At 46.1% G+C, this 20,033-nt stretch overlaps 1 protein-coding gene across 1 annotated transcript; it reads right to left on the bottom strand.

The window, feature by feature from the left end:
• Positions 1–8,990: 8,990 nt before the first annotated feature.
• Positions 8,991–19,757, bottom strand: LOC125758592 (uncharacterized). Its single transcript, XM_049415928.1, has 5 exons — positions 19,744–19,757; positions 18,941–19,058; positions 11,589–11,756; positions 11,237–11,338; positions 8,991–9,113 (listed from the first exon to the last, which is right to left on the bottom strand). Exons 1-5 carry the CDS (start codon positions 19,755–19,757, stop codon positions 9,039–9,041), a joined length of 477 nt encoding a protein of 158 aa, XP_049271885.1. The 3' UTR covers positions 8,991–9,038.
• Positions 19,758–20,033: the final 276 nt, after the last annotated feature.

The raw sequence follows: 20,033 nt of genomic DNA, 5'->3' as shown, positions 1-20,033 counted from the left end.
TCAACAACTAATTAACGCAAAAAAGGGCAAGGTCAAGATAACAGACAGGACAGGACACTTTTCTTCACATTGGGCTTTGTCGTTTTTGCGCTAATTATTTTCTGAAGACTATTGGCATCAACTAGCTCTCACATCTCTAATACGCAAATTGATGCTTGCAGTCTAACATCTGGAAGCGTTGGTTCATTTGGTTATGAAAATGGAGGGTAAATTTTTTTCACGCGATGCTGCACTTGGCTAGAGCATGTCCCTCGTCCGCGGACAAAAGCGTATATATGCCACATAAAGTGGGTGAACACCACTACTCTCCACTGGTCCAATAAAAAGGAAGAAGTCATCCGCGGGCAAAAACTCATGTTTCACAGAAATTGGGCAAGCCACACTACTCAGCGGGGGTCCACTAAATATGAAAAAGGGACCACAATGGCGGCAAACACGAACGTTAGTGTAACACAAAAGACGAGACGACGCGTCTTGCGGCAAAAAAAGATGCATGCTGCTCAAATGGAGAATTTTAAAGAAGCATACGCTAAATTCAAGAGGAACTTTCTGGACAGACCTGTCGGATTTAGTTTCATGGTGTCCGATCTGTTAGGTTCAAAATTCTGTGTCGTGTGCTAAACCAAGGCCGCTTGGTGGAAACATGCATGAGTTTACATCGAGCGGCCGGGGCTAAACAGCTTCGCTGATCATCCTCCTCCACTGAGTGAAATGACTCCTCAATTTTATCACGAAAGTGTTTTATGCCGGGGTCCACCAAGATTTCAGTGACGTATTTCCGTCACGGAAATGACGCCGAAAAAATGCGCACGATCAGACGGCAAATAAAAGCCTAAATAAAACATTCCATGAACGGGAGTCGAACCCACGACCTCTCGGTCCGCGACAACAGATGCCGGGCATCCACTGCGCCACCGTCACACACTCTGGAGGCTTTACAAGTGCGCCTTTTATATCTCCCACTTTCCTCTCACAGTGCTCTCGGTCGACGGGGTGGTGTCAGGATAGCTATAGTTGGTATCACATTACGAGGGTGGTCTGAAAAGTTCTCGGCCTGATGTAGAAAAAAGCGTTTTGGACCTTCAAAATTATTTTTATTTTTCACCATTGTCTCCTCTCAACTCTACACACTTGGTCCATCGATATTCCAGAGCCAGGATTCCGTCCTTAAAATGACTTTGTGGAAGTCCTGAAAAGTACTCATCCACAGCAGCAATCGCTTCTTCATTTGATGAAAAACGTTACCCACTTAGGAAAGATTTTGAGTTTTTGGAACAGGTGGTAGTCCGACGGGGCCAAGTCAGGAGAATAGGGGAGGTGCTCCAACAATTCGTACTTCAAATCATAAAATTTAGCCATTGCGAGATGTCTTTTGTGCACTGGTGCATTGTTCTGATGAAAGATGATTTTCTTCTTCAGCAAACCTGGTCTTTCCTCACGAATTTTCTGATTCAATTGAGTCAAAAGGTCAGAATAATACTCCCCAGCTATGGTTTTAGCCTTTTCAAGATAATCCACAAGCAGAATGCCTTTAGCGTCCCAAAAAACAGAGGCCATCACCTTTCCTGCGGAGGGAACTCACTTGGCTTTCTTTGGTGCAGAGGACCCGGCTTCAGTCCACTGCTTTGATTGTTGTTTCGATTCCGGTGTGTAATGGTGAATCCAAGTTTCATCCATTGTTATTAATCTGCGCAAAAAGTCCGCTGGATTTTTGTTATAACAGCTCCAAAGCACGCTGTGACATCGTCATGCGGTTGCGTTTTTGCTCAGGAGTAAGGATGCGCGGCACCCATCTTGCACATAGCTTTTTCATGTGTAGTTCGTTATGCAAAATGTGACATACACATTCTACTGAGATGCCAACAGCCTCGGCAATTTCACGCAGCTTCACTCTCCTGTCTTCCAAAACCATATCGTGCACACGGTCAATCAATTCAGGAGTTGTTGCACTTTTTGGGCGCCCTTCGCGCGGGTCATCTTCAATGCTCTCTCTCCCCCGCTTAAACTCAGCAGCCCATTTCTTGACTGTGGAGTATGAAGGTGAATCTTGCTTGTAAACTTTAACGAACCTTTGGTGAATTTCATTCGGAGATAATCCTTCCTTTACAGAGAACTTTATCACCGCACGGTACTCAAGCTTCTCCATGCCTTCCGGTGCTTCACACTACACCTACTGTGATCGACTGTCAAAGCCAAACTGCTAATCGGCACTAGATGACGTTTCATCTGAGACTTGCAGAGACTTGTATGAACGTGCACATGAGTGCTATAAGTTCTCGCTCGCGTGATTCTTACTGAGGCCGAGAATTTTTCAGACCACCCTCGTATGATATAAAACTTTCAGCGCTATTAAACTTCTTCGTCCTGCGTCGTTTATTTGCACTCAAAGTTTTATAATGGGCAAAAACAGTGCGCAGACGGACGGGGCGAGGAAAAGGATACACAGAACAAGCGCTGGCTCCCAACTGTGATTTATTAGGATATGCAGATTATTTATACACAAACGATAAGCATAAAGAACATGCGCAGAGGAGCTGGCAAGGGACCATAACTATAGGCAAAATAGAAAAGGCATATAAGAGACCGCGCAAGAGCGACAAAAGACCAAATAAGCATACCACTGATTAAGTTTACTTCTTTTTCGTGCAAAGAAACCGATGTTTGGCTGACGAACGACTCTTCTTCGTTTTTAATGTACAAAGCTTCCACAAGTTACCGTGTCGTTTGATCATTGTGTCTAAAGAGCACTGTCGTATCACTGACACGAACACACACAAGCCATTATGTATCAACCAAGCCCAACTTTCAGTCTTGCTGCAAAGTTTTATATCATATTGGGGTGGCGTCGCCGTCTGGGAGCGGTAAAGTGAAGTATTGCATCATACCGTGGCCTTCGCGATTAGCTGGTGCAACGCGTCGTTGCTGCGTCAGTCCCATTCGGCGCGTTTCCAATAGCGGAAGTGCAATTTTGTCAGTGCCTTAACACACCGCGAGGTGGCGACCTTAGCCCAAGCCTCGTAAATCCTCGGTAGAGCCTCGGCCTCGCTCATAGCATCCATACCTAATAAAAATAGCTCTGCGACGCGCGCCTGCCTCTGTAACACCGCGTTCCCCGCTTACGCTTGCCCCGTGAAAAATCGCTGCCGGGCCAGAGGGGAGACACGACGCGCGTTGCGTTTCCCTCTAGACCGGTCGTGTTGTTCTGTTTACTCTTTGCCACGGAATGGCGACTCAGAAGGATAGACTGTTGGGCGAGTTGGTAATTCATTTGTTTCCGCTATTTGTTTCCAGAAGGAATGGTGAGCTTCAGGGGCGTAGCCAGAAATTTTTTTCGGGGGGGGGGGGGGGGGTTACCATACTTTACGTATGTTCGTGCGTGCGTTTGTATGTGTGCGTGCCTATATACGCAAGCAAAACTGAAAACTTTCGGGGGAGGGGTTTGAACCCCCCCCCCCCTTGGCTACGCCCCTGGTGAGCCTAGTCGACGCTCTTCTGGCTGTCGCACCGCTCTTTCTGATTATGCTCTGACCGTTAACTACTACAGCTAACATAAAGGTTTGTCTAATTGTTGGTCATGGACGTTACTCGTCGGGTTGCAGATGTGCCACCAAGCGTCAACTTGTGTATCATCCACGTTAGACGGTGCTGTAGCTGCCAAACGCCAATAGACATTGAGCAAGCTCTCTTATATCAATGTACAGTAAACATTCGACTACTTCTGTAAGGACATGCTTTACTTTCGAGTTATACCGATTCCTATGACGGAGGGATCAACTATGTTTTTTTGTGTGTGTGTAGCAAATTAATCTACTTAAATCAAATGCTGCTGGCCAACAGTCACCGCTTTTAAATTAATAATTGTTGGGGCTTAACGTCCCACAACCCCACTTTTAAATTGCCTGATATGAATTTGGATAAAAATGAGAACTCATTTTGTGGGTTGGTTCGTTGATAACTGCTATCAGTTCTTCATGGTTCGTTCTCGCGATAGACGAAGCAGGTGATGCGAATTCAGCAGAAAATTCTACATTCAGATTAAACATGTTCGTGGCATCGCGGGTCTTGTGTGATCGTCGTCGAGTACATGCGCAGTGCTTTACTACGAATGTTATGTGCGAGACCTCAACAAGAATCTTGATCTGGATGACGCAACGTTTCCAATAATAATAATGGTTGGGGTTTGACGTCCCAAAACCACGATATGATTATGAGTGACGCCGTATAGTCGAGGGCGCCGTAAATTTCGACCATCCGGTGTTCTTTAACGTGCACTTAGGTCGCACCGCACATGGGCCTCTATCATCGAAATGCGACCGCCGTGGCCGGGATCGAACCCGCGACTTTCGGGTCAGCAGCTGAGCAGCGGCCCACTGTACCACCACGGCGGATCATCGCTGCGTTTTGTATACGCGTATTAAGGCGAAAGCCTTAGACGCCTCATCAAACGCGAAAATTGATCGTCAGCGTCCCGCGGCGTCGGCGAAAACGCGAGTCATGAAAACGTGACGAAAACGTGACGTCACAGATCGCTAAAATTTTCGACGTCACTATGACGTCATTAGATGACATCGTCGCTTGGGCAAAGGGGGGTGGGGGTGGCGATTACGGAGGCACTGAAAAACCACGTTAGGTGCAAAAAGCTTTCGGAAGGTGACGGGGAGGATCAGTATATCGACTGAGAACAAAAGGAAGATGGTTTTCGCCTTCGAGTCGTCTTATAGGCGAATTCATAAGGTCATAAGGGACCCTGTGAGTTTGGTTAAGACGATACCGCCACCGCGTGCCCAAACATCCGTTTCGCATGCCTCGGCGCGAGATCCATATAACGAGGCCGGCGCTTTCTGTTTCATTCATATTCTCGCGGAGCTTTTACGAGTGGCGGTATGACGTAACGCTCCAACAGCGCCGCTGCTTGAACGCGAAATCCCGATCGATCTACATGCATGCTCGACGTTTTGTATGGAGAGTTAAGCTATACGAGGCCGATTGCGTGCTTTTGCGTCGCTTGAATTCCCCTGTTTACTGACCCGTGAAATGGCACATTGCGTTCACAATGCATCCGCTGGACTCTGTCATTAGATACGCTACATGACTGCGAAAGAGCGTTTAACCGTTAATGGTGAATTCACCGCTCGACTACCCCTCCAAGTGCTGTGCCATATTTTATCCTCGCATTAAGTATGCAACCGCTCTAGATAGATGTAGCTGTTGATTTATACGGCATCCGCCGCGGCACTACTCAGAATCGAGGTCGGGAGTTTGATTCCTGCCGTGGTTGCTTCATATTGATTGGACCGAAATGTGCAGACGCTCGCTTATTTCGATTTGGGGGTGCGTTTAATAATCACCGGTGGTCCAAATTTACTCAGAGGCCACAGTCTATAGGTCGGCAAAAAATGAGGAGCTCACTCAGACTCACTCATGAAACTTATTTTGCCCTTAGAACTCACTCGGACTCAGACTCGCGAAAATTTTCCTCAACCGGACTCGCTCGGACTCATACTCACCATAGCTTTCTTCAACTGGACTCACTCGGACTCAGACTCACTAAAATTTTTCTCGACCGGACTCACTCGGACTCAGATTCCCCAAAATATTACTCACTCGAACTCACTCGGACTCAGTCGGACTTACTCGATCTGAGTCTCACGGCTCGATTTGAGTGTGAGTGAGTGCGAGTGAGTCGACTTACGAGGGAGTTTGCCGACCTGAGGGCCACACTACAGCGTGCGTCATAATCATGTCACGGCTTAGCACATAGAAACACAGGATTAAATTTTGACGGCGTCGTTTCCTGACCCTCTGTGCTCAACGGTCAAGTACACCAAGAGGCACGCCACGATGATGCATACGTGGAAGCGAGAAATTGGTATTAAATTTAGCTGATTAAGCTTGGTCAAAACGCAGATGCTTATGTGTGCTGTGTAACTGTTCCTTCTTTAGTTTATTGCGGTCGAAAAGTATCCCTCTTTCTGTTTTTGCAAAAAGATACGTTGCATATAGGAACCTTAGTAAGAGTGGCTGCTTGGGCTAGTTGGTAGCTCACGACAATTGTTATAGCGCGAACTCAGGACGAGGACAAAAGGTACACGCCCGTCTTCGTGTACCTTCTGTCCTCGTCCTGAGTTCGCGCTATAACACTTGGCTTAGTGAGAGCTTGTAATAGCGTGTGCCCTGAATAAGGCCTGTGTGCTTTGAGTGGTGATGTCACGGGGGCAGACCGACGTCCCATATACTTCAATAGCGAATACAGGGCCGCATTTCACGCATGATATAATGCATGGTTATCAGGAACGGATGTTAAGTCCCTCATAGTTAACTGCACGGCGAGAGACATTAGGTCAGTTTTATTTTGATGTACCCCACGGTCTGCACATGCAGGTGCGCATAAATGGCGAAAAACAAGGCTCTCCATCGCAGTAGCGACAGATAAGTAGCGCCAGCAATAGCGTGCACCGGGTGTATCTAACCCGATTTCGACATACCATTTTCTTACACGTTTGGCCAAGCGTGCGCACGTTGTGTGACGCGTGGCTGAGGCCTGTGGACGGTGCGAATGCGCCTTGTTTTTTCGCCATTTACACTTTTGCAACGTCCGGTGGGTACCGACATACAGTTTTGGCGGTTGCTTCCATATTCGTGTACTTGCTCTGTTACTTCAACCCTCCCCGTGCGGCCGCGGAGTTTCAGCACGTCCGCCTCGGTGGTACAGTGGTTGCGGTGCACGGACGCTGACCCGAAAGTCGCGGGTTCGATCCCGACCGCAGCGGTCGCATTTCTATTGGTGGCGAAATGCTAGAGGTGCATGTACTGTTCGATATCAGAGCAAGTTGAAGAACATCAGATGTTCAAAATTTCCGGAGCCCTCCGCTACGGCGTGCCTCATAATCACATGTTTTTTTGTTTTTTTCACGTAAAACCCCAGATATTAAATATCCGTATCAGCGTGCTCCTTGCATGAAACTCCTTGCATGAAATGCACAGCTGAAAATTGTGGAACACGGTAGAGGCTACGAAGATGATGCTGCAAAGTACTGTTCGTATATTTAACTTCGCTCGTAGTTTTTCCGGAAGCAGCAGGATATAAAAAAGTATATACATCCGATACTTCTATAAATCACCAAAAGTGAAAGGGCACTTACGGGCTAATGCTAAACGCAGGAAGTGAATTAGGCTGGAATGATAAATTTTCGACGCTCTCTCGACTTCGTTGATAGTCACAACCGTTATACAGATCCCAAACGGGTCCGTGCGAGATTGCAGTCTTTGCAAAACTCCTTGAGGAGGAAGTTAATTTCAATTCTGCTTCAGGTGCCGACACCAGGGTTAGATGAGGAGGCACGCCGCAGTGTGAAACTGGGGATGGACTTTAGCAACCTGGGAGTTCTTCAACATGCACCTAAACGTCAGCACATGGGTGTTCTTTCATTTCTGCTCCACCGAAATGCGGCCGAAGCGGCCAGGAGTCGAACGCGGGACTTCGTGCATTCAGTGGTATATACGCCGTAACCGCTAATGCGACGGCTGTGGGCGGAAAATAATTCCTTGTCTCCATATATGCACGTGAAGGTTAGAACTACGGCCGTAAGCCGGTCCTTTTAAAGAAGTGCAGCACGGCAGTTTCATTTCAAGTGGTACGTTAAATAAAAATCTGTTACGCAGCTTGAAGTATGAATATAGTGACAAAAAAAAAAACGATTTGCCCGCGCTTCATGTAACATACAGGCAGTGGGAGGCATGGCTTGCGCACGAGGACAAGCAGAGCCAAATAGCTTTGCTTGACCAGGTCCAGCGAGCCGCTCGTGGGAGGGTTACGGTTTTACCGATGATCTCCCCCTCTCGAGCTTCGCCCACTTATCATCATTCATTCCGTAGATATAGCGTGATTTTTTTTTCTGAATAAAGTTTCTTCCTCCTCCTCGTCCTGCGCCCCGAATTACATGGAAGTATTTCAGTTGTCGATGATGCACAACAGTTGAAAGGAAAATGCGACGAAACGTCATTTCACGCACATTTCGCGGAGCCTGAAGGCATGAGCAATTAAGTATATATCCTGATGCTTTGCTATCGCTCACAGGGCTTTGCCTTTCCGGCGAATCTGTGAAATCTTGCTTCTGAGCTATAATGAATAGATTTGAGTACGTGACAAATAATCGCATACACCGCGATTTAGCTCATACAGAAATGAGGTTTTGATTTAAAAACAAGGTTGCAGTAGCCGACAAGTGGCGATCGCGGCCTTATGTGCGCTGTGGCGAGCTGCATGCAGCTGCGTGAATAAGCCGTCCTTGTGTGACCCTTTTAACTCCAGGTGTTCACAATGCGGCGGGAGGCACCTACGCTCCATTTTAAGGCAGCGTGCCGATAGCAGTGCCCGGTGCGGTGACCTTGCATGATGCGAACATAGAAACACAATAGAACGTAGAAACATAGGCGAAAAAGCGTGGTGCTACCGACAAAATTTTATGGCGCTGCCACCGAAATCAAACACGAACATCAGATCGTATTGCCGTAGTACATGGAGTAATATTGCCGGCTCAGAAGAGCTCTTTGGAAACTATTAGAATCCTTATTTACGCCGAACTAAAGTGGTACCCGGAGATATTCAGTGTACATTTTTTTACTGCGTGTTAAGAAGCGCTTGTTATATATATATATATATATATATATGCAGCGGTCATAGCTGGTCGTGTCATTATAGCGAAGGCCGGCTTGCAGGAGGTTACGGGAGCGTTCCAATTCAAACAGGGTTATTGTGCGGCGTCAGATTGGCGTCCTGGTGCTGGTGACATTAATTAACGCCTCCCCCCCCCCTCCACGCACACCACCACCAACAAAAAAAAATGTTGGAAATGCGTTCTACGCTGCTCCGGCTCAGTGGGTTATAACAATACGTCGCTGAAGTGAATGGATCATAGTTTTAATAACGTTCAATACTGAAAAACAAATGAAGTGGTATAGCGTGCGTGTAATATGCATATGGATAGCATAAAAAATATCGTCAGAACGCATTGTTTGCATCGGCGGAGGAAGTGATATCATGGGGATGGTACGTAGATCAAAACGTAGATGAGGTGTACCAGGTGAAGCAGGCCGGTGAACATTCCTGTGGCCTGAAAAATAAGTTAGGGAAAGGTTAGGTTTCGACGCCTTCACCGCGCAATTTAAAAACTTAGTATAGACATATTTAGTATTAGCGGTAGTATTAGACATCCTTAGTATTATGTAGGTTTTATATAAAGAACGACCATGCTCATTTGTCGGCAACGTAAGGGGATACTTGCACTTGCCTATTTCTTTTTCGACCGTGTACTCACACTCATGCGCATTCGCATTCGTTCGTACTTATATACGCTCTTACTCACATCATTTCACACCGACACTTATTCGTACTATTAGTATTGGCCGCGAGATCGAGCGGAGTCGCCGCCTGGCGGTTACTGGCTGAAGCGCGCCTAGTGTGGATTGCTCCGTGCGTCGTCTGCTATAGCCACGTCGTGTTTGCATGTGCGTCTACGTCCTGCACTTTCTCAAAGGGCGGTTTGTTCTGTTATGTTAGCACGAGTTTAACTGCTCGTACGTATACCTAACATGGTGCACAGAAGCAAATGAGCTTGCTCGGCTGCATGCCCATTGTAATAAGATCAGTGAGTGCGACTTTCGAGAGGGCTGTGTATTGGTGTCGTACCCTTCGTTCGCCCGAATCGTTTTAGTGTTGGCGCCGCTCTCTGGTTCAAGCACACCCTAAAGTGTGCTTGGCATAGTCCCAAACATGAGGAACATTAAATAGTATGTGAATGCAGCGTTTCAGCGACTCGGTGGTAAACAAAAACGAGGCTCATGCACTTTCGCGTTGTTGTTAGGTGTATAACCGCGGCAATATTTCTGTCAAGTGAAGTCTGAGACTTCGGTACTGAAACTGTTCCTAAAAAAAAGAAAAGAAAAAAAAAAACAGACAATATAATGACACGGCAGTAATAAAACGGAGTTGCCGCGCGCAATTTTAACTTGGGGCGACATTTATGCAGAACCACCCGTGTGCTTAGATTTATTTACGCTTTGAAGGACTCAGATGTTCAAAATTAATCCCGACGGCGTGCCTTACATTTATGTCGTATAATTTCACGCAAAATCTCATCGTTTCTTTTTACAATATCTTGAGCGTTTGTGTGGAGTTGTTATACATTGATGGAAGGCAGCGGACATTATCAGTTTGGAAAAAAAAAGACACTTGTTCCATAAAATAACCGGACCTTTGTCGCATCATTGTCGTGCACGTAATCAATCGATGGAAGCTCTGTGCTAAACTCTTACCTGCGTATATATGCGTATTCGCGTGAACAGTGCTATTGAACTCATTGCACAGGAATATGGGCTGGTATACAGATGAACACTTGAGTAGTTCAGTCGTGCTACTGCAGTGCGTAGTACACAAAACACAAGCTGAACACGTACAGAGAAAACAACCAAAAACGTCATACAGTGCGTAAGCGCAGACTGTCATCCAGGGCGAGCATCCCTTTCATCGGCAGATTGTGCTTCTCTCACTAGTAATAGTAACGTTGGATGATCTTCGTGCATCGATTCAACAATGAAGAGCGCATATATTACCAGTAAGCTGCAATCAACGCATTTTATTGGCCGGCAATCGGTTCAAACCGCTCACAACGAAGCGCCACTGTGTGCATTTGTATACGCGCCCCGACCGCCTCTCCACACTAACGCGGCGACGGTGCTGCCACCTATAGGTCGATCTCGCGGCCAATACTCGCGTCCACTCGCACCCACGGATACTCACTGTACATGTCCACGTTCATTCAGATTTGTCGTAATATTTGGGAATATATACGGAAAGCAGTTTTTTTTTTTAGGGGGGGGGGGGAGTCGATCACCCTTTATCACTCCAATAGAAAGAGACTACATTCACGGTTAACGACAATCTGAACACTGTCGTCAGACCGCCTGAATGTAAGTATAAGGTCTACCGGGCGTGTGTTCTTCATACACCACACTAAATAATGTTATGGAACACGAGACGAAGATGTGCTTTTTAATAAGGTATACGAACTGCAGTTCGTTAAGTATATCAACTGCAACTGTAGTGTCATTGTAAAGCGAATGGTGGGGTGTGCGCACATAACTTGTTGGACTCACTTGTGATAAGATAGTCACAGTTTAGAACAAATTTGTGTAAATATTATGGGGAAATAACGTTAGTTCTACAGCATGGACTCACCATGCCACAGAAGGCGTCAGGCATGGTGGGAAGGTCGTACGTCATTACTGCCACCGACCCCAGGAAGTACATGCTCATCGCGCTCGCCTGGAACACCTTGTACTGCACCAGCACATAAGCATTCATTAGAAAGCAATTGATTCGGTATTACAATGGCCTCCGAGATCATGCACACCCTGCTCCATCTCGGAAGTCAGTGCTTCATGCATATGTAAGCGGGACGAAACGCACAGTTAACTCTGGGAATACACCACCAGGGCACACGAAAGCCGAAGTGCGAGTACCACTACCAGACACCTAGGTTGAGGTACCTGGAAAACGGCATCGCGGTCCAAGTGGCAAAACCACTCACGTAGATGGTGATGGGCAGCACTTCGGCGACGTGCTGCGAGGCGAGCCCCGTGATCAGAAAGTGGAGCCCGTTGACCGAGTAGCCGAAGCAGCAGGCGTACAGGAAGTGCTGCGACTTGGAGCCCACGCCGAAGATCATGTACGTGAAGAAGTTGCCCAGGCCTGCCAACTGAACGTCAAAGGGATAATGGGGAACGTGAGAACGCAATCTTCGCGATTAAACGAAACACATAAATATGCAGTTTCTTTAGCCATATTTCTGTGCGATGCTTTCTGAACAACCAGCCGTTTCGCACGTTCTTTCGATTTTTCCTTGCTTTTGAATAGGTGTGCAAATATGCTACATTTTAATACAAATTGAACAGTACGTAACGTTGGAATCGTATTTAGTACGAGAACTATACATGCGTAGTAAATTGCTGCTATTTATTTATTGGCTGGTATGGCCATGTTTACTTCCCTTTAAGGCCTTCTGCGTTGCTGCGATACCACGCTGCTATCCTTTAGCCAGCATAAGACTGTACGCGCATTGGCAAAACGCTGGTGTCAGTATATCTAAGCTGCTTTCTTACCAGATGGACTGTGCGTAAATTCAGTATTCCAGGACCGTTCATTTCGAATACTTGTATTCGATTCGATTCGGAAATCTCACTATTGTGATACACTACTCGCACTGTTGTAATGTGACGCCATCATATGACATAAAATGATGACGTCATCAAATAACGTCGCCTCTCGCAAATGTGGGCCAATCCCGATGGTATAATGCGATCGACTGAGGACGTCCGACGCAATTAATACGTGTGTCTCACATTGCAGCTCGTTATGCCTTGTTGAAAGAAGTCTGTTCCGCGACTGTATAACTTACTAAATTACCAAGTCTGCAGCACACTTTCGCCTTCAATTGTGTCAGAGAGCACCACGCTGCCGAACTTCTTAAGGCGAAAGCTTTGAATGCCTCATCAAACGCGAAAATTGACCGTCGGCATCAGGGCCAGCGCGAGATATGCATAAAACCATCACGCGATGACGTCACAAACCACAAAATTGTGTGAAGTCACTATGATGTCACGTGACGTAACGTTACACGATGACGTCATCACATGACATCGTAGGTTAGGTGGGCCCATCAAGGAAGCAGTGCAAAACCAAGTGAGGTGCCTCCGATCCTTGAGGCAGTGTAAAAACACGTTAAGTGCAATAAGCTTTCGAAGGGTGACGGAGGCAGGCTCAATACACCGAATCAGAAGAAAAAGAAGATGGTTTTCGACTACTGGTCATCTTAGGTGAATGCAGGGCTGGGCAAAGATACTTTGAAATTGTATCGCGATACGATACAAGATTCTCAGGCCAGAAGTATTTGAGATACAGATACAAGATACTACGACACTGACTGCATCCGATACGATACATTCCAATTGTATCTTAAGATACTTCGATACATTCGCAAATTTGTTATATATCAATATAATGTAGCACTTAAGGCTTATACACAACAATTTTCCCTCATAAATTTATTAACTGCGAGCAATTTTGTTTCATTTGAATGAAATGTCTGTTGGCATCTCAAAAGTTTTGCACTTCTAGCTCAAGCTATGCTGGTTTCATTCCGAAAAACCTATGGCGCTTCTTTAGCTGCTTAATATATAGCTCTATATACACTTCGCTGACAGCGATTTTTGCTTGTCGCTTTTGCAGTTGATCGTCGCTGCTCTGCTTGCCGACCAGTTAGCGGGTTGACATCTAGTTACAAGAACGTCACTAAGAAGCCTCTGCACGATGGTGCAAATGCCGCTGCGGAGTTCTACCTTGCCCGTAAACGTATTACGGTTTTCGCCATAGCGGATCACGTGACAGGTGTACGGCACCAAGAACATGTGCAGCCCAGAAACCTTTCAGGCGTATTGTAGACTTGTACGAAGCGCCGCAGGACGCCGCCGCGTTTCACACTGTTGGCGCTTATAGCTCCGATTACCAGGTGATTATTAACAGTATACAAAAGAATTTAGGGAAGCTTAAACAAGGAAAACAAATATATCTAAGTAAAATAGAAAAGCGGTTCCGTATCAGACACATCGAATAAGTATAAAAACACGATACAGACGGCCACCCCAAGAACTAGCGATATATTTAGGAGCTAATAATATGATTAAGAATAATTGTTACGATTTGCGTCACAAAACCACGGTATGATTATGAGAGACGCCGTATTGGATGGCTCCGGAAATTTCGACTACCTGGGGTTCTAAAACTTCAATATAAGCGCACGGCCCTTCAGCATATTCCCTCCATCGAAATGCGGCCACTGCGACATTCGGGACAGCAGTCAAGCACCATAACCAGTAGACCACCGCGGCGAGTAACTCCTAATAGGTATGACAATTAGGCATTTAAAGTAAGGCCACAGAAAATTCAGTGCCTATGGAAAATAACGTAAAACGGCTCGTCGGGACGCTCATGAGAAAAGCGGAGCATTAGGTTTCTCGAATCCCTTTGCTAACAACTTTAAGATGGTTATTATAATGAAAACTCAATTTCGCTAATTTATTTAGCAGTAAGCAGGATTTGTTACTGTATACCCTATAGGCACGCCCGGATAATTATATATTTGTTCTCAACATCGCTTTTACATGACAGTAAATTCAAGCGGAATAATATTGGGGGACGCTTAAGCTTCGCTTTTAAGAGTTGAACGCGATAGCAATATCCTGCCCCTAGTGCGCACTTCGAACACTACGAATGTTCAACAGAATGCGCGCACTAAGGTGTGTGCCGTATGTAATGGGTAGCATGCTTTAAACCAGGAGCAATGATGCGCGAGAACCTTTTTCGAAACTGCGATGCACCCACTACGTGGTCTTAAGGGAATACGTGCAGTAATGTGTGTGCCTTTTGTAATGGGTGGCTCTCTTTAAACCACCAAGTCGTTATGATATTGACCTGGTGTGACGCCCGATGGCAATGTACGCTTGTACCACGCAATATTACTGCCATATTACATCTCGTACTGTGACACCTGTATACAGGACGCGTATTTTTGGGAAGCATCGAAGTTACTTTGAGTGCAGCTCCAAGAAGAGGCGTGGCTGTGTGGCAGAACACCTGCTTGACACGCAGACGGCCTGGGTTCGATTCTCACTCGGACCCAACATTTTTATTATTTATTTTATTTGCAGCCTTTTCGATTTTTCGGTCACGGACAAGATGATGATTTTTCGCTCACAACCAACGGTGCCGGCGCCGACGCCGACGGCGGAATTTCTGCGATACGAGCTCTTTAACGCTATCGCGTTAATAAGTATGTAAACAGTAGCACAAATCACGAAGGCAGTTCAAAAGTAAGAATAAAGCAAAGAGCTTACCTTGACAGCACGTTAAAGACATATTTCAGTAGGCAGACCAAAAAAGAAAAAACAAACGATATAGAGACATAGGTAATGTATGGGATGGAAAAGAAGGCCAGCTAAGAAAGAACTTGTGCTTATGATTTTAAACACGTGATTATGATTTTCTGTGCTTATGATTTTAGGCTCATGATTTTAATTATGATTTCAGAAACTATTTCAATAAAGAAGAGACGTACGCCATGATAGCTTTGGTTAGGTGGATGCCTGTTCTCTTAGATCCAGCATTGGCACCGGTGCGCGGTGCTATAGCTGTTAGAATGTTATTTGTATATAAGTCAATCTCACTGCACGTAACCCAGACTTACATACGCGAAATCCTTCAAATCGCCAATGTGTGAAAGCCACGATACGCAGAGCAACCCCCCATTCTTGCATCGTTCAGACTTCGTAACGAAGCACCACGCAAGAGAAACTTTGACGACGACACTACAGCGGCATCAGGATGTGTGCGAAAGACGCCGCACGCATTGGAGTACGCGGCATAGGAAGTGCCAAGCGCCATGGCACTGACACAACTAAAAAGACAAGGAAAAAGCGAGGAAAGAAAATGTCGGCTGGGCATATATATAGACGTTCGCGCGCTTGTCTCTCGAGATGATGCGAGCGCCACCACGTGACTTTGCTGCACCAATAGGGACGCTCAGAGCTCTTCGCCTATCCTCGCTGAAAAACTGGCGTAAAGGTAAAATAATGTGCCACTGCCTTCAGTTTTATTCTGGTGACAGTGGTCGCAGTACCAGCTTGAGAAGCGGAGTTCAGCCAACGTTTACTGTTTTGCACGGTGGTGGGGCGATCGCAGTATCTTGTATCTTAAGATGCACGATACGTTCTTCAATGTATCGGAAATACAGATACTGATACACGTCTCGCGAGACGTATCGCGATAGAGATACAAGATACCCAAAGAGTATCTAAGATAGTATCTAAGATACATGTATCTTCGATACTGCCCAGCACTGGGTGAATGCATGAGGGACCCTGTGAGCTTTCTTTTTTTCCTTCCCGCGTACAGAGCGCTATACACGCAAGGGGAAAGAGAGAGGGTAAGTGCTTAGTCTCAAAATGGTACACAAGGCTATTCGCGGATATTGAAAACTGTATGCGGATATGGGGGAAGCTATGCACGTGTAAAAGAACTTCGTGCGCAGCCCCTGCACGCCTGTTATTCAAAGTTCTGTACATCATTGTATTGTAATAAAAAAAAGAAAGACTTGGAAAACGACTCCTCATAAATTCGGAGCAAAGCACCGCTACACACTGAGAAAACATGGCCCGCGATTAATCCATTTATGTGTTATATGACCATTTATTCTATCAGCTGTCGAAGACACATAAATCAGGAAGACTTGCATTGATAAACTCGGCGCCAAAACTTCTGGCGTCTAGAAAGCAGTAGTTCCCAACCTCTTAATTACTGCGCATCTGCACTCTTTAATAATAGTTGTGGAGGTTTAACGGCCCAAAACCACGCTATGAGGAACACCGTAGTGGCGGGCTTTGTAAATTGTGGTCATGCGGTGTTCTTTAACGTGCACCCAAGTGTACGTACACGGGCCTCTAGTATTTCGCCTCCACCGAAATGTTGTCACCGCTACCGAGATTCAAATCCGCGACCTTCGGGTCTACAGTCGAGCACTACAACCACTAGACCACCGTGGCGGGTGCATCTGCACTCTACTTTGTACTTGGTGCTGCGCTCATCAAAAGTGACGGGGGCCTTGAAAACGCTAACTAAACGTTGTCACTTTGCAAGGTAACGCACAAATATTTGAAGGGCAGTTCCGCCTACTGTAACGATAAGAGCGATGCGATCAATGTTGCTGCTGCAGCAGCACGATAAGGTTGACATCTTGCTACAGTAGCACGGTATGAGTACACGCGTCGGTAGTGTTTGAATTGACTCTGGGAGAAGGGAGTCGCAAGGGATGCGAGGTTTCATATTTGGAAGGTTGCTGCATTGCGAGGGTTAGCAGTTGGAGTCAAAGTTACAGGGACGTTCTGCAGTGTTTACATCCCCTTTTCCATCCACGTGCCTCAAGGACAACTTCCGTTTCCGTCTCATGAAACTTTCGAAAAACAAGCATGGCGTGACAGCTCGTAACAAGGACTCGGAGCTTTATTTACCAGGAGGAATATGCAAAATGGAGGGTGCTGCAATGACACAGACTGCCTTAAAAAAAGAAAGAAAAAGACCAAGAAAAAAAAGCAAAAAAAAAAACAAGAAGGCTGCGCCAGATACAAACTACAGTAGTTTTTTTCCCTTTATTTGCTTCATTTATGGCTTTTCATACCTATATGCTCCACCAGATCACTTCCGCCCCGCGCTCTGCTGACGTCCAGCGCATCCAGCTGAACTTTTCATATACGATAGCAGCACACGACATGCGTTGTCAGTGACAACGGCTCGGACAAATACCGGTTTCACGCGACTTTGTATTTCCGCAAACGGTTATATCGTTGTTGCCGCTACGATACCATAGTATGTGCTTCCGCGTTCAAGGAAATGATAATCACCGCGCAACGCATCAAAGATCACGGCCAACTTATTCGTATACAACATTGGGCTTTATTATTGTTTAGCACGACACTCGCACATAGCTCCTAGTACTTTTATGTGAGCAATACAGAAGGGGTGAGCAATTTGTTCTTTCTTTCTTTCTTTCTTTCTTTCTTTCTTTCTTTCTTTCTTTCTTTCTTTCTTTCTTTCTTTCTTTCTTTCTTTCTTTCTTTCTTTCTTTCTTTCTTTCTTTCTTTCTTTCTTTCTTTCTTTCTTTCTTTCTTTCTTATCCAATGTGTACACTTCGAACACAGTGTATCGTGATCTCAGGGTCCAATGTCAGTGCATATTAAAGAACCCCAGATGGTCAAAATTTCCGGAGCCCTCCACTACGGCGTGCCTCATAATCATATCGTGGTTTTGGTACGTAAAACCCCAGATATTAATATTAGTGATCTCAGGGTTAAAGGTAGTTCAGCTTTCCTGCAAACCTGCCACCTTGTGAGAAGGACACCCATTGTGCTTCACCCACCACTTCCACTGCAAAAATGACAAAGCTTCATTCCCCGTTCAATGATTTCTCAAAGCTCGTCTGGACACTCGTCAAAGTGGGGCCTCTTTCTTCAGACCGAAACAATGCGAGCGCTTAGCGCTCGCACTAGAGCCGATGTCGCTTGTATACAACATCGCCCTTCTTACAGTGGCGCGTCACATCTCGCTTCCCCGGTCATTAACCGTGTCCCCTTTCATTATAGCTATTCGCTAACATCCTCCTCGTCTAGGCATCGCCACAACGCACACCATCTGTGCCAGGCGCTCGCTCTGCCTTTTAGACGGAGTTGTACCAAAATGGGCGTTAATAATGGGCTGGGATGTCTGCCTACGAAGACGAGCTCAATTTAAGAGAATATCCTGTTCTGAACTCAAGAAAAACAATGATAAACAGGGAACTGGGTATACATAGACGGGCGGGAAGCTTTGTCTTGTGACAAGGCTGTCCACACGTGGAACATATGGGCTGGAAGATATTGAATGGATGTTTCTGCTGCATAGATTTAATAGGATGCTCGTGAAGAGAGAAAAATAAAGAAAACTAGTGGGTTCATTAGCAGATCCCATGTATACGACAGTGCACGCGTTACGAGGAGCCATGACGTCGCTTAGCAGTGGCAGTGGCACTCCGGAGCTCTCGGACTTTTGGCTCAATAGATTTGCGGTAAGTGTTTCTATACATGGTATTTCACCTCAAGGACATGGTGCTCTATTGACTCGAATTATAAAGTGAAATACGCGTAACTCATTTGCGTGGGAGTGAAGGCACATCCTGTATTTAACATTCAACTGCACTGTTAAAGCGTCTTATTAATGCGCTAAGCAGCATTAAGAAAGTGAAAGTGCAATGGGGCTTGTTGCGGGGATGAATCCATGATGGAAATGTGGCGCACGTACCACCTGAAGTGCGTTGAGGAAGCCGTTGACCGAGAGCACGTAATGGGTGTTGAGGTGCAGCTGGCTGATGGTCTCGTCCACGGCCGACTGCCGTCCCACGAGAAGCTCGTCGCTCAGGCTGTGCACAACATAACAAAAATATATAGCCAGTTCGGAACTGCGCCGAAATCTATGAGAAAATCAACGCCTAAAAGACGACACGTGCTCGAGGAAAAAGATGCGAGGGACAGGAAACAATCAGTTGACGGAATTCTGGGGTTTCACATGACAAAACCACGATATGAGTGTGGGGCTTCACATTCATTTTCATCACATGGGATCTCTTAACGTGCACCTGAATCTAAGTACGCGGGTGTTCTTGCATTTCATTTCCATCGAAATGCGGCCGCCCTGGCCGGGAATCGAACCCGCGTCCTCAAGCTTGCAAGGGCAAAGAAAAATAAAAGGAAATGATAAGGAAATCGGGACACGCGATATAGGAAGAGGTGGTCACTGTAATCGGTTGGTTCGATGTCACCCTGATATTAAACAGCGCTGCATGTAATGCAGTGCCGCAATAACCTCTGACGAGAAGGCGTGTGAAGTAATACTGATGAACAGGACACGGACGAGTGGACAGACACCAACAAAGCCAGTTGTTTGCCTCTCTCTACTCGTCACTGTCCTGTTCGCCAGCACCATGTTACATAGCTATAAGCAAAATAAACTAGCTCAGCTGTCTACGCTTGACGAGAAGGCAGCTTATGGGATAATCTCTCAAAAGGGAGGAATGAGAGAATGGAGAGAACACATGGGAATCCTACCTTATCACGTTCATTTCTCCGCCTTCGCAATCCGGCTCGGAAGGCGTAGCTTCTTCTTCTTCGTTCTCTAAGAATGCATGGTGTCATCTGATAATGATGGTGATGATAATGATGAGGATGATTATTCAATTTTCACGGTGCGTGCCAAGGTATCTAGATCGATGGGCCAAGAATAGTGTGTCAAGATGTATACGAGAACGATTTATCAAGGCAAAAGTCATGTATGCCTCGTGCGAACGTGTCTTGAAGCGAGAACCAGCATGTCGAACAAATAGTGACATCCCTGACGC

The sequence above is a fragment of the Rhipicephalus sanguineus genome, chromosome 5, assembly GCF_013339695.2.
Source record: "Rhipicephalus sanguineus isolate Rsan-2018 chromosome 5, BIME_Rsan_1.4, whole genome shotgun sequence".
Classification (NCBI taxonomy): domain Eukaryota; kingdom Metazoa; phylum Arthropoda; class Arachnida; order Ixodida; family Ixodidae; genus Rhipicephalus; species Rhipicephalus sanguineus.
The sequence above is the reverse complement of the archived record's forward strand: the minus strand, read 5'-3'. Positions and strand labels throughout refer to the sequence as shown.

What these genes read in the sequence shown, in the direction of transcription:
- LOC125758592 (XM_049415928.1), bottom strand. An exon ending in TCCTCAACGCACTTCAGGTG is followed by an intron (nt 11,757 to 18,940) that starts GTACGTGCGCCA and finishes TTTGACGTTCAG; the next exon opens with TTGGCAGGCCTGGGCAACTT. An exon ending in CTGACGCCTTCTGTGGCATG is followed by an intron (nt 9,114 to 11,236) that starts GTGAGTCCATGC and finishes CTTATTTTTCAG; the next exon opens with GCCACAGGAATGTTCACCGG.